Source organism: Callithrix jacchus, chromosome 11 (genome assembly GCF_049354715.1).
Source record: "Callithrix jacchus isolate 240 chromosome 11, calJac240_pri, whole genome shotgun sequence".
Classification (NCBI taxonomy): Eukaryota; Metazoa; Chordata; class Mammalia; order Primates; family Cebidae; genus Callithrix; species Callithrix jacchus.
In genome coordinates this window covers 17808986-17824198 of record NC_133512.1, presented here as the reverse complement: position 1 = coordinate 17824198, position 15213 = coordinate 17808986, and the positions used below count along the sequence as shown (strand labels likewise).

At 48.0% G+C, this 15213-nt stretch overlaps 1 protein-coding gene across 4 annotated transcripts in view; it reads left to right on the top strand.

Annotated features, from left to right (window-relative positions):
• DDC (dopa decarboxylase) overlaps positions 1-14692 on the top strand; it is a 103391-nt gene extending 88699 nt beyond the window's left edge. For all 4 annotated transcript variants that reach the window (XM_009002174.5, XM_009002175.5, XM_002751414.7 and 1 more), the window contains 4 exons: positions 4920-5018; positions 7720-7821; positions 12201-12419; positions 14287-14692. In XM_009002174.5, the coding sequence (XP_009000422.1) occupies positions 4920-5018; positions 7720-7821; positions 12201-12401 (402 nt within the window). In that variant the 3' untranslated portion in view covers positions 12402-12419; positions 14287-14692. The remainder of the gene's footprint in view (positions 1-4919; positions 5019-7719; positions 7822-12200; positions 12420-14286) is intronic.
• The last annotated feature ends 521 nt before the right edge of the window (positions 14693-15213 follow it).

Here is a 15213-nt window from a genome sequence, read left to right as displayed (position 1 = left end):
TAAAATAACAAGCTTTGCTGAAAACTCCATATTCATGGGTGGGTGCAGTGGCTGACGCCTGTAATTTCAGCACTTTGGGAGGCCAAGGTGGGTGGTTCACAAGGTCAAGACCAGTCTGGCCAACAAGGTGAAACCCTGTCTCTACTAAAAAAAAAAATATATAAATATATATATATATTACAGTGGCGTGCACCTGTAATCCCAGCTACTCAGGAGGCTGTGGTGGAAGAATTGCTTGAACTTGGGAGGTGGAGGTTGCAGTGAGCTGAGATGGTGCCACTGCAATTCTATCCTGGCGACAGAGCAAGACTCTGTCTCAAAAAATCAAACAAACAAAGCTCCATATTGACTAACAAGTCTTCTAGGAACCAAAGTCCTTTTTAATACATTTGGCACTGTCTTTCAAAGGCCTGGGGCACCATCCCCAGAAATGCTGGTTTATGTTAAGTTGCCCAAGGCAAGAACCATTTCAGCTCTGCCCGCATCTAGCAGCTCAGGGAACAGGACCTCCTCAGACAGTCTCTACCATTCATCGAGAATCACAGATCTGTACTGGCAACCGCCTGCAGAACCGCAGAGGTGGCAGGGCTCTCTTGGCACTTTCCCAGTCTGTTTTTCTGCACCAGCCAGGGCCCTTCTGGTCCTCAAGGCTCACTGCTTCTCCCCAACCCTACGCTCTTCATCCTGCTCCCTCTACCGCCAGTCCCTGTCCCTCATGGGGTGAGGAAAGAGTCTGATCCCTGTCTTTCTGTCCCCTTCTGTCCTTAGTGCTGGGCCTTATTCTCCCAGCACCTCAAGCTGCATCCCCTTTCCCCACTGCCAATCCAGAAGACTTGAGCCCACCATTCACCTTGCCTTGATGGGCCATGCATTCATTGGAAAGCATTTGTCCTTCTGTCGCTTCAACTAGTTATCTCTACTAGCTTAATGAAAGCTGTTGGCCTCAGTTAAGGAAAGGTCAAGCCTCAGCAACCTGTGCTCCAGCCCTACTTTCAAAGCATCCTTTGAGCGACCCCTGTACCCCCCACCCTGTTGGTCCTGCTGTGAGACCTGGATCTCTTTCACCCCATCTCAAGGCAGCCCCTAGACTGGCACTCCCTTTCCAACCAGGAGCTATGAGCTGCTCCTGCAGCTACTCAGAGATGAGTGAGGCCCAAAGCCGCCTCCAGGACTCCCAGCCACTGAGGGAGACAGAGGCACAGATCATGCAGGCCCTGATGTCTCTTCTGAAACACACCTGAGACACATCGATCCTCCAGGCTGCCCATTTGTGGCCCAAGAGGACATACCCCAAGTCCTTCGCTAGTCCTCTGCCCACCAGATCGCCTCTTGCTGCTTGTGGCAGGTGATGATGCTGAGGTCCCTGCCATGGCTGGCAGCGCCTGAGTCAGGAGCGGTGTGGGGACAGCTCTTGTTTGGCTGCCTGCTGCTTCTAAATAAATCCAGGGAGGTGGGAAGCACCATAGCAGCCCGACCCCACTGGCATCCAGCAGGCTTGGGAGGCCCTCTGCGGCAATTGGCCTTCTGTGCTACTGTGTCCCTGAGAGAGACAGAGATGGTGCATCACATGTTCACAGCCAATATTTCATGGCTGATGAGGGGACAAAGGAATAAACCTTATGAAAGATGGAATGCAGAGGGTGGAAGCTGTTCTGGAGCAGAGAGGCTTCTAAACACGAGGCGCAGGCATGAGGCCTCAGCACACCAGCCCCAGGAAGCAGGAGTGGCCATGTGGGGATAGCCCTGGGCAGCCACTGAGAAAGCACACATAAGTTGGCCGGGTGTGAGTATGGGAGCAGCCTCAGAGACCCTGGCATGCAGAGCCCGAGGGGCACCTCTCACCCCAGCTTTGCTCTTTCTATCCCTGGGTGCAGGCACAAGTGTCACTGCCTCTCACTGGACCCTGTCCATCTGCCACCACCCAGGGAGATCCCTGGCCATATTTCCCAGCATCTTCTCTGTGCCGCTATTTTAGCTACAGTGGAGTGCCCTCTTTCCCTCTCTCCTCACATGCACCTCTCAGGCTCCTCTATGATTCCCACCTGTAATGTGAATTCCAGGCAAATGTCCCCAGAGCATTTGCTTTGCTGGACTCAGCAGGGAATGGGAAGGAATATCATAGACATTGTCATTTTGTTCAAAGAGGTTGGAAACCCAAACCTAAGGCTGTCAGAGCCATCAGGCTAAAGGAGAAGACCCCTGGACAGGGGGCTCCCTACCAGGCCAGTGGGGGTGTGTAGGGTGGGGTGAAAAGGATGAGCAGGCACTGGTAGTTCTGTCCTCCGCCAGTGGATGAGGACACGAGATTGGAGTGTTAGTCCCAGGAGAAGGCTGTTCAGGACACCAGGCTTGGCAAAGGCGCTCTGTGTTCTTTCTGATGGTGAATGGCACCCTGAAGATGTAAGATAGCACCATTTGCCTCCAGTGTGCAAAGCAGGCATCATTATGCCTATTTCATAGGGGAGGAGACAGAGGTTCAGAAAAGTTAAAACGTTTGCTGAACCTATTGAAAGATAGGACCACAGACCTGGGTCACAGGCCACTGAGCCACGCAGTCCTTCACGCTGTTTGGATGAGTAAACTGCATCCTCTGGAGGATGTTGATGGCTTATCAAAAGTGGGACAAAATGCACTTTTAAAAATGGTCAATTGTGGAGGAAAAAGTACCAGGAAACAGCTCATCTGATGCCCGGGAAGCGTCAAATACGAATTGTCTTCTATGTGCAGATTCCTTTTAGCTGGATGCATGAGTGAGGGTCAAACGGGTTTTTCTCCTGATTTGTTTAAGTATGTCCATCAACAATCTTTCACAGAATGTGGGCTGGCCGCTCCGAGCCCCGCCAGGTGCTGGCGTGGGGCTGGGAATAAAATGGCAAATGATCCCTGTCTTTTCTTTTCTCTGGGAACTCAGTCTGGCAGGAGGTGAGGCTGGGTCCACAGGGACCACAGCCCACATGGCTCATGGTCCTCCCATCTACTGCTCCCCAGGAGCATGTTGCGGGAGGGGACAGTGCCTCTGGAGAGATCTTGACAGCATTTCGAGCCACATTTGAGTGAGCATTCAATTAGATGGTGTGTGTTTTCACTCCAGGACCACAGAAATTAAGTTTACCTTGGTATTTTTCCAAATGATAGACAAAACCATATTTTAATTTGTAGGAGGTTGGCCGAGGAATGATTTTGGAGTGCAGCACCCATACTGAACCCTGGCAAGGAAGCGTCGCTTTACTGTCTGATAGGTAGAGAGTCAGCCAGTTAGTGGCGTGGTAAGGGATTCTTCTTTTAGATTTCCCAAAAAGACAAGTTAGCTTAGTTCTTGAGCATCCCAGCAGTTTGAAAACTCAGTGCTGATTAGCAGACAACTGTGTGTGCAGGTTCGGCTCAGGTTCTGCCGCATGCCAGCTCAGTGACATTGGACAAGTCACTCTCCACACCTGCTTTCGCTCCAAGAATGAGGGGATCCAAACCCCTGTTTACAGTGCTGCTAGAAAGCTCAATGGAGATGATACGTCAACACACTTGGCAGGGCCTGGCGTACAACTCGGAGGAACCATGCTGAATGCCTGAGTCTGAGGCTGGGTCCCTTCTGACCTGAGAAGCTCCTGTAGAACCCTGGCTCTGGGCCCTTCAGCTGCTTCTCTTGTGTCCAAAATTAGCTGCCACCTGTTCATTCCACCCACACTTTGTTTTATGTATTTATTTAGAGACGGAGTCTCACTCCGTTGCCCAGGCTGGAGTGCAATGGTGCAATCTTGGCTCACTGCAACCTCTGTTTTCTGGGTTCAAGTGATTGTCCTGCCTCAGCTGTCAAAGTAGCTGGGATTATAGGCATGCACCACACCAGCCTGACTTTTATATTTTTAGTAGAGACGGGGTTTCACTATGTTGGTCAGGCTGATCTCGAACTCCTGACCTCAGGTGATCCACCTGCCTTGGCCTCCCAAAATGCTGGGGTTACAGGCGTGAGCCACTGCACCCGGCCTCCATCCACACTTTAAAACCACCTGTGAGCCCTCCTATTGAGAGCAGTGCAGGATTCAGGACTCCGGCTGAGCAACCCCACCCGCAGATGGCCTGGCTGAGCTTGGGTGTCACACCTGGCTGCACTGTGTCACCCAGGCCCAGCAGGGAGCTGGCTCAGCTCTCCTCGGCATCTGCTTTGTAGCTCAAATAGAATATGACTGTTAAAATGACCACACAGTGCTGCTATGCTCACTTCCCAGCAGCCCCCTCTCCCGGTCCTCTCCTATTCACCTCACCACATCTCCATCCCTCAGAACGTGTGGGGGCCATTCAGCTGACGAGGTCTGGGGGAAAGAGGGGAAGGAGTAGGAAAGCTTCTGGAGCACCAGTGCGCAGACACACATTGTGTTTTCTGGTGAGCGGTCTGGGGTCACTCCATGGTGATCAGTGGGACCAAAAGGGGACCAGCATTGCTCTAGAAAACGGTGCCAGAACAACCAGGGTGGAAATGGCAGACGAGAGTGGGTTCAGGGTCCCTCCTTCCTCGTAGGCAAGAGATCAATGAAAATCACCCCCTTGTCCCCACTGGATGGTGAGCTCGCAGGGGGTGGGGCCATGTTTCCGAACCTGTTTGTTTACCATGGAACCTCAGAGCTTAGCCCAGGGTCTGGCCCTACTGTGATGTCCACAAACATCTTTTGAGTGAAAACAACGAACAGTGCGGGCTCCCAGGTCAACAGTCCCTGTCGGTCCTCCTCTCTCTTGGAGAGTTGCAAAGAAAGCCCCTGCCCACACCACCATGGGCGTTGCTATTCAAGACCAGCCATGGTAGAGGGAGCAGGGTGGCTGCCAGGGAATCGGCTGCCTCCAAGAGAAACAGGCGAGCCGGTGAGCTGAAAAGGGAGCCGGCTTTTAATATCTTCCTCACTGATGCTCCGTTTCATCTTTGATTTCAGCACTGGCAGATACCACTGGGCCGAAGATTTCGCTCTTTGAAAATGTGGTTTGTATTTAGGATGTACGGGGTCAAAGGACTGCAGGCTTATATCCGCAAGGTGACTTTGCTTTTACTATTTATCTGGGTAAAACTGCAGAGGTCTTTTGGGACTTTAGAAATAAATTAAAAAAATTTTTTTTTTTTGTGAAGGAGTTTTGCTTTTGTTGCCCAGGCTGGAGTGCAATGGCTCCATCTCAGCTCACTGCAACTTCTGCCTCCCAGGTTCAAGCAATCCTCCTGCCTCAGCCTCCTGAGTAGCTGGGATTATAGGCACACACCATCATGCCCAGCTAATTTTTGTATTTTAAGTCGAGATGGGGTTTCACCATGTTGGTCAGGCTGGTCTTGAACTTCCTGACCTCAAGCGATCCACATGCCATGGCCTCCCAAAGTGCTGGCTCTACAGACATGAGCCACTGTGCCTGGCCTTCAAACGTCTTAATAAGCAGATACACGGCAAGGGAACCAGACTGTAGTTTGGGTTGTTGAGATGAGGTCATTTATAAGATCTATTAAGTCCCTTTTATTAAGATTGCAGGGTATCAGGTCCAGGAAGATGGTCAAAGTAGAAACACCACATAAGTTGTGTTTAGCCACATCTAGCCAAGAACGAAGTTCATTGAGCAATGGCAATCATGAGAACATAATGAATGTGTTTCTGTCCCTCCAAATTGCCAGAAAAAGATAGATATTCCCTAGGCCAGTGGTGCTCAAACATGCTTCCAGAACAGCAGTGCCGGCCTGCGGTGGGGCCCAGTGACTTCTGCTTTAACAAGCAGACCAGACACCGTCGCTATGCACTGAAATTGAGAACCACTCATCAGCTCCAAGCCTGTCTCCCCTGCATTTAAAAAAAAATAATTGAGGAAGGCTGGGCACGGTGGCTCAAGCCTGTAATCCCAGCACTTTGGGAGGCCGAGGCAGGTGGATCACGAGGTCAAGAGATCGAGACCATCCTGGTCAACATGGTGAAACCCCGTCTCTAACTAAAAATACAAAAATTAGCTGGGCATGGTGGCGCGTGCCTGTAATCCCAGCTACTCAGGAGGCTGAGGCAGGAGAATTGCCTGAACCCAGGAGGCGGAGGTTGCAGTGAGCTGAGATAGCGCCATTGCACTCCAGCCTGGGTAACAAGAGCAAAACTCCATCTCGAAAAAAAAATAATAATAATAATTGAGGAAACTGAGGCCTGAATATGAGGCAGGAACTGACTAGAGCAACCCGTTTAGCCAGCCGCAGAAGGCCAGCTGCTGTTCTGCTGGCTCCCTCCGATCCTGTGTCCTTCCTAAGCTGTGGCCTCATCTTGATGGACAGAGGTCCCCAGGCTTCATAGGAACAAGTGCACCTGCGATATTCAGCCTTAGTGCTGGTGGCAGCCCTTCATTTTAAGTCCCGTTGCCCGCTTCACAACCAGCTGCACAGGGGCAGGTGTCCCCAGCAGCCTCGTCTGTGGCACAGCATATAAAAAAGTGCATCCATTTGCAAGCTTTGTGGAATGCTTAGGACATGCCGTAAACTGTCTACCTCCCAAAGCTTTAGTGAGAACAGTTCCAGGAGCTGCCGAGCACTATGAGGACCTGTTTGGGGGTGAGAACTGGGAAAGGAGTATGTATATGAATTCATGAGTAGGAAAGACCCCTCTCCCCATTTGAGATGAATTCAGCTTTTGGGGGGGAAAGAGAGCCAAAAAATGAGGGGTTTATCTCTCCACAATAATGACATCTTTAAGCTCAAGGACAACTAGTTGTGATCATGCTGCCTCCTGTTTAAAACGCACCCCACTTCTTTCTGAAAGGCGACCCAAGCCTGCCTTAGGACAGAGTCCAGCGGCGCTCAAAGCCTGTCTCCCTGGGCGGGAACCGACTTTGCGATAGCCCATGAGGCCGAGGTCTTTGGCGCCCTCTGGTGGCAAAATGAGGAACCGCTCGTATGACAGGTGTAGGCCGCACCGGGCCTGCCATGGTGCGGCTTCCTCCCCAGCACCTGCAACGTGGGGGCCATGCTGGATGTACAGGCTCAGAATGAGCAAGGTACGGGCCTACACCACAGAGGGCTCCTTCTCCTAGGGTCACATACTATCTGAATAGCCTCTGAGTTCCATAACTATCTGGAAGTGAAATAAGGTTGGTGTATTCAATGACAGGAAGGCCATTTCTGAATGTGACAGAGCGGACAGGATGCCCAGTTCTGGGTGGCAGATGCTGAGAAGGAGCAAGAGCCATGGCAGCCATCAGGCTGCCTTAGAATCGCAGCTCAGCCAAGGCCTCCGGGTGCACCTTGGGCATGCGGCTTGCCCTCTCCCACACTGTTTTCTTATGTGCAAAATGGGGATAATCAGCATATCCTCTGTATTTTTGGCTGTCCTGAGGATGTTGCAGCAGTGAGCACTGGCACCACAAATACAGAGGAGCAACTCGATGGGCGTTAGCCATCGTCTCTTCCAGAATGTTCAAATACCTCCTCATAGTATTTAGTCTGACATGATAAAAGACAGTCTGGGTGGGATAAGAATAGTCTCATGAACAGAAGAAAATGATGGTCGCTGTTCCCCTGAAGACACTAGACATTTGCTTATGGTAGGGAATGAGTTTCTCAGCCTTCCTGGGAACAGAGCTGGTCAGTGGATGGCACAAGCATTTGAGAATTGCCAAGAGAGTCTAAATGAATTACAGATGTGCAGTCTAATAAGGTTTCCTAGGTAGTTACGTTCTGAATTAAGCGGCCATGAGAAAAACAGATTTTCCTTTTCCTCTTTCAAGCACGTCCAGCTGTCCCATGAGTTTGAGTCCCTGGTGCGCCAGGATCCCCGCTTTGAAATCTGTGCGGAAGTCACTCTGGGGCTTGTCTGCTTTCGGCTAAAGGTTTGTCTATATCTACTGCAGTCTTTTTCATTTTCTGTGAATGTGACAGAGGGGAAAGTGTCGTTCATTACCTCCATGCTCAAAGATCAGCACTGGCTCTCCAGAGATGGCAGAGCAACGCCTGCATTCTTCAGCCCACTGGCCTGCCCTGCCCGACACCGCAGAGCTTGGCTTCCACATATGGCGGCTGTTCCTGCTTCCTCAAGGCTGCCCTGAGACTTCTCACATACACAGCTCACTGGCCCTATCATCCTTACCATTTTTTCACCCCCTGAGGCTCCATCCCACACCTCTGCCACTGGCCCTCCCTGGAGGACGGTGGTCTGTCCATAGCCTCACTCATCTGAAAGTCCTCTGCATCAACAGCATCAGCGTCCTCAGCCTTGTCCAGGAACTCCTTAGAAAAGACAGTCTTGAGCCCCTTCCCAGAACTGCTGGCTCTGCACCTTGACACGATGCCCACACAGGAGTCTGTTTCACACTGTGCTGTGGTGTACCATTATTTTGCTGCCTGATGCTGTGTGTTCACCAGGTGAGGTCAGGATGGCCCACGGGGGTTGGGGCATAAGCCATCTCTGCTGAGAATCGTGACACAGTTCTAAAAAAGGCTCTAAGATGCTCTGCACACATGCCCCTTGGTAATCTCCCTTGTGTACATGGAGCGAGGTGAGACCTAACGCTCTGTATGGTTTTGGAAGGAGCTTTTAATTCACAATGATTTCAAGCCTCTGCAGGCGGCTTCCTTGTTCAAATTAAAGACAGCACTCAGCAGAAGGAGCAGGCTGGGCTCAGTGTCATTGTCAAGGGGCTGCCAATCAGTGTGTGGCACTGCCACTCCATCTTCCATGTCCATTTGCCTCACATCACTCGTGGAGCTCTGAGGCAGAGAGGAGCTGAGGCCGTGGGAAAGCCTGCAGGCAGCAGAGCTGGAGCGGAGACTTGAGCTCTTGGAATAGCACAAAGTGATGAGACCTGGGGGTGCCCAGAGGACTGAGAGGGCAAGACACGCTCTGGGTGTCTGTGGGAGAAGCCTCAGTCCATCCGTGTCCAGGATGTGGCCAGTCTACCAACCTTGGTGTTGACATTGTGCTTATTAGACTCATCTGCCATCAAGTGGTCGTTTTCATTCTTGTTTTTGCTGACAGTTTTCTTGTAGGACTTTTAAAAAATACACTTTTAACGGTTCTATTGAGATATAATTCACTTTGTTCATTTAAAGTCTACTATTGAGATATAATTCACTTTGTTCATTTAAAGTTGGGCTGGGCGTGGTGGCTCTCGCCTGTAATTTCACCACTTTGGGAGACTGAGGATGGCGGATCACTTGAGGTCAGGAGTTTGAGAACAGCCTGACCAACATGGTGAAACCTTGTCTCTCTCTCTCTCTTTTTTATCTGAGATGGAGTTTCTCTCTTGTTACCCAGGTTGGAGTGCAATGGCGCGATCTCGGCTCACCACAACCTCCACTTCCTGAGTTCACACAATTCTCCTGCCTCAGCCTCCCAAGTAGCTGGGACTACAGGCACGTACCACCATGCCCAGCTAATTTTTTTGTGTGTTTTTAGTAGAGATGGGGTTTTACCTTGTTGACCAGGAGGGTCTCGATCTCTTGACCTCGTGATCCACCCGCCTCGGCCTCCCAAAGTGCTGGGATTACAGGCTTGAGCCACCGCGCCCGGCCCTCTCTCTCTCTTTTTTGTTTTAAACACTGACCCCCCACCCTTTATTTATTTATTTATTTTTATTTTTTTACTTGTCTCTACTCCAAATACAAAAATTAGTCAGGAGTGGTGGCACATACCTGTAATCCTAGCTACTCAGGAGGCTGAGGCAGGAGAATCACTTGAACCTCAGAGGCAGAGGCTGCAGTGAGCTGAGATTGCCCATTGCACTCCAGTCTGGGTGACAGAGCAAGACTTTGTTGCAAAAAAAAAAAAGTCTACATTTGAGTATTTTTAGTGTATCTACAGAGTTGTGCAGCCATCACTGCAATCTAATTCTAGAACATTTTCATCCCCCCAAAAAAACCCCACACCCAGTTGTTGAGAAACATTAGGTTTCCCCTGCCCCATGGTTCCCCCGTGGAGGATACCTTTTAGTTTGTAATTAGAGGTTGGCGGGTAACAGCTGCGTACCTGGTATATGCCTGAGTTATGTGTATATGTAGAACACCTGTGTATTAATGAGAATCACCTGTTAAAGAGCAAATAGCTACGTGGATGAATCTCTGCTCAGGGCCTTCAATCTGGAGAGCTGTCAGCCCCGCAGGCTCTCAGGCTGTTGGTCCCCAGGATAGATCGACTCTGTTGTGCTATCTGGGTATCTGTCTCTCAGTGCCTTCAGCCTGCCTGGGTGGGGGTCTCCTGACGGAGCTGGTTCTCGGTACTCAGTCACTCCACATTCCCTGTCCTTAGGGCCACTAATCTGTTTTCTGTCTCTGTAGGGTTGTCTACTCTAGACATCTGTATGAATGAAATCATACAACATACTACCTTTTATGACTGTCGTCTTTCACTTAGCATAATGTTGTCGAAGTTACGGCTTTAATTTTATTTGCATAATTTACAGATGCCACCAAACCCATCTGTGTACTGGTTTTCATCCATTCTTCTCGCATGCCATGCAGTGAGCCCTCTCGTGCAGGAAGCCCAGGCATCGTTCAGCTGACAAATGTTTCCTTTTGTAAAACTTTGCTTGTACCTCCAGTCTACAAATCCACTTTCTGGAGGAAGCGCATTGGTCAAACACTGTGGCTCACTTTTCTGCCTCCACGTCTTCCATCTTGGCCTTACTCTCTCCTTGTCTAATCTTCTCCGATCTGAATTTCAGGTCCTCTCATGCTGAATGCTTCAAATACAAAAATTAGGAGTGGTGGCACATGCCTGTAATCTCAGCTACTAGGGAGGCTGAGGCAGGAGAATCACTTGAACCTGGGAGGTGGAGGTTGCAGGGAGCTGAGATCATGCCAGTGCACTTGTTTTGCCACAGCGAAAACAAGAATGAAACACCTACCTGGCTGTTTTCAGATCATGTGTGCCATGTGGCTCTTTATTAAAGCAGACCTGATGCTGTACAGTGTCATGGTCTCTCTCCCTCCATCCTCGTCTCGGCCAGTCCTTCCTTGGTCTCCATCTGTGCCCACTCAGCCGACTTTGTTCCTTGTCATTGACCCACTTCTGCTAGGCTTCCTGCCTCTCCTTCCAGTCCAGTCTGAAAATGGCAAGCACATTTTTCTTAAATAATTTGCTTCCATTTTCTGTACTCTATGCATTTCAGATGTTTGCTCTCATGCTGAGTCTTTTTGGTAAAATTCCATTCCCTTGGCATCATCATTTCTTTTTTATCTGTCCTCATCCTTGAATCCTCATCCAGATTTGCCCAGACCTGGTGTTCACCCACGGTTTCCAAATTTCCTCTGGCCCATCACTGTCTACCTGGCTACGACCAGAGCAGGGCGCTCAGGCCCACAGCTAGAGGCCAGGGGATTTTCCAGGCACCAGCATCCAGCAGGTGCTTGTCTGAGGTGGTTCCATGTGGTGGATAGAACTCTCCACTTTCTACTCCTCATCCCTGCTTCCCCACTCTGAAGACAGGGCCACACAGTGCAGTCCTGCAAGGTTCGGGCAACTAGCATGCAGTGCCCCACATTCAGCTCCTTCTATTTAAGACTCCATGGCTTAGAAGATGTGGAGTCACTGCCTACAAACAGAAGGACAGAGGAGCAACGCGGGGTGGAGGTGAAGGGTCAGGAGACTGGCTGCTACGGAAGCAGGATCCAGGCGGGACAGCAAGGGCTTCCCTTTGGCTGATTGACACCAGGCTTCCATCTCTGGTGTAGTGGGAGGGGTGGGGCCTCTGCCCTACCCTAGGTTGGTGGGCTGTGCTCATCTGGAGAGTCACCAATGGTCCCTCGGTCCTGTGGTTCACGGGTATTCTTCTCAGACTCTAGCACTAGCTTGACCATTATGCTTCATTTTCTAGGTTGTTGAGAGTCTTCTGCGTTTCTGTGAGACTTTAGAGGCCCCTCCCCTGGTGCCATGAGAAATCCCAGTTCTGCTGTTTAAGCTCATATATTTATAGATGACATATCTAGGGATCTTTGCTTTCCTTAAAACAAACTTGGACCATGGACGGGTCATCTTTGGATGGCATATTAGAATATGGAGAAATTGTATTGTGGGGAGAAGATGCATGCAGTCTTTTAGGGTGTGTTACTATTATTTTGCTGAATTTTGTAACATCATAAACACGGAGGGAATGGTTAGTCGGCTTCTCCCTGACGTATGGCAGGGTCACCAAGCACTGGCCTTCCTACATGACTGGTTGACTTTTGAGTCCTCAGAGACCTGAGCACAGTTCCTCTCTTTCAATCCCTTCAGGGTTCCAACAAAGTGAATGAAGCTCTTCTGCAAAGAATAAACAATGCCAAAAAAATCCACTTGGTTCCATGTCATCTCAGGGACAAGTTTGTCCTGCGCTTTGCCATCTGCTCTCGCACCGTGGAATCTGTTCACGTGCAGGTGGCCTGGGAGCACATCAAAGAGATGGCGGCCGACGTTCTGCAAGCGGAGAGAAAGTAGAAGCGAAGCCAGCTGCAGGTAGGCCACCCTGGGCTCATTTTCTGCTTGTCTCTTTGTCCCACGGCAAGAGTGTCCCCCTGGAGCGCAGACCCAGCTACAGGCCCAGCCTGGCCACTCAATGCTGCCATGCTGCACTTCCTCCACCTTAAAACAAGGAAGAGAAAACCATCTTCATTCTGGAGAAGTAGAAGGAATGATACCTTGTAATAATTCTTTTAAAACTTAGATGTTTTGTATTTTTTATTCTCTTACATCAATCTCTACAATATCCCTTCAGATTTTTTCAAACAGCATTTGTTGATATAACTTACTATCATAATAAGCTTATATGAGAAACTGGTGACCTTTAGAGAACCAATGAAGACAATAAAAAGGGAATGTATTGTGACTCATGGTTTGCCATTCAAATTCTTGATGGTTTAAAGAAAGGTTATGTTTCGACGACCAGGCTTCTTGCAGTTGTGAGGGATTTATCTTTCATGGTTAAACCCTGCAAACAGCATGCAGTTAATTTGTAAAAACAAACACGAAAACAAAGCACATGTTTTAAACAAACGCAGTGTTGGCAACATGGAGGGTGTTTAAGATCGCCTCTGTGGGAATCCAGACAAGCTTAGAAGCCACTTCATTAGGTTATCTTAAGAATGTCATCCCATTGGAGTGTGTCTACCTTTTTCTGTTTGTCTTTTTTTTGGTCTCTGTGTCCCGTTTGGCAGATGAATCTGTGACTCCTCGTTAGCACCTGCTTCTCTTTCTCTCTCCCCGTCTTCCTTTTGCAATTTTCCACTCATTATAACCCATGGGGAATTTAGAATGTGTGTGTCAGGTAATGCATTTCCCAATTGCCTACAACTTTATCTTCTTTGCCGTTGATTTTAATTGTGAATATCTGAAAAACTATAGTGCTCAACAAATCATAAGTTGAAAATCATGTTTTGTGTATGTGAGAGACTTGTCCATGGCTCCTGAAAAGTGAGGCCAAAGAGCTACCTTCTCAGTCAAAATGTGCCCTGAGAACCAGGTCCTTTCCCTGGTGCAACCAGGGCCTTCCCTCACTTGTTAAGCTGAGAGAGGCCTGAGGTCTGAGGAAGAACTCTCGACCCAGAGCAACTCCAAAGTGATATCTCGTGCATCCCTGGAAGGTAGTGGGGAGAGGCTTATATGTTGAAGTTATTCCATTGCTCTCAGCATAAGTCTATGTGAGGGAAGGGAAAGTACTGCTGTAAGATCTATACAGAACAAATCCCTATCAGGCAAATGCCACTGACTCGCATTTCTGCAACCCCACGTTCACATCTATCTCAGAAGCATGTATCATATCAGGATCTTATTGGCATATGCCCAGAAGAACACATGTGGAGAGTGTAGCTCTGAAAATTTATTGGAAACAATGGTGTGTTTCTGATAGGAGTCACAGTTCCTCTGGAATCATTATATTTGCTGTAGATTCAAAAGGTGAAAATGAAATTTAATTTTTTAAAAAATACATGATACAGTAGTACATTTTAATGCATGTATGTTGTTTGGGACAGATTAATTAGAACAATAAAAATCTTAATACCTTGATTTTACTTGTAATTCTTTGAGGTTATTTACATTCATGTGGTCCTAGTTCTGAGAGAAGGTAGGAACTGTTGTTATTTTACAGAGGGTAGAAAATTAGGCAGAGATTCTAGTTGACACGAATACAGTTTTCATCAGAGAAGGCCAGATTGGCAGTAAAAATTCCTTGATTTAAGGTCAGACTCTCCAGCACTGCACAATTGTCTCTGTTTCATTGGAGAAGTGATATATCCCTTCTTTATATTCAAATAAGGGTACATACAATTCTTATTCTTACTTGTTTTAATGTAGTCATATGTTCATGCTATTTTTTTCCCTGTAGGAATCAAAGTTTAAGAGAGATATATCTGAAAACTAGAAGAAGAAGAAAATAAATAACATCCTGGCTTCATGGAACTGAGTCTGTCTGTGGCTTCCTGTGGCTTTCTCCAAAGTCATCCAGAGGCTGGTGATTTTGTCTGCTTAGTGTCTCATCAATGAAGACATATTATTTGCTATATAAAAAGTCAATCTTAGAGGCTATAGCTTTTATTCATTATTTGGCTGTGATTTTTGTTGATTAAAACATTATAGATTGTCATGTTCTTGCAGCCATCAGAAGTGGCATGAAAGCCTCACTGATATGTTTTCCAAGGCAATCTATGTTCTTGCAACTTGAAATTATATCTGTGGTCTTTAAATTGTCTTTTGTCATGTGGCTAAATGCTTAATAAACAATTCAAGTGAAATGCTAATTGTTTCAGATGATCATCTTGTTCTATGTTGTGTCAAATTTATTCTTGTGATACAGACATTCCCTCTGAAGTAGACAAAGATACTGCATCCTCGGGATGTATTTAAACTGCATTCATTTATTAAACAAATGTTCTTTGAGTGCCTCATTGATGTCAGGCACTGTTCTGGATACATTAACAATACACAAGTTTTACTTGGAGATGACTTCATCTGTGGAAATAAAATTTAGAACCAAGAGACAACCTGGAACAATGAGATGGAGTTGTCTGCTGTGATGGAAAGGACTCTATGGCTTTCTGGGCCTTGATTTTCTGGTCAGACGAGTCTGTCTTATAGTATCATGATTGATAAGGAACTGAGGAGTGCTTCTGTAAATAAATGAATTGCAACAAGGATGTGGTATCTGCTCAATCTCACTTTAAGTTTGCTGTGTGTATTGGGAGCCATTTTGCTTTTAGAAACATGTGTTTTAATCCCAAGATTACTTCCTGTCCTTTGAAGACTGTAAGACTAT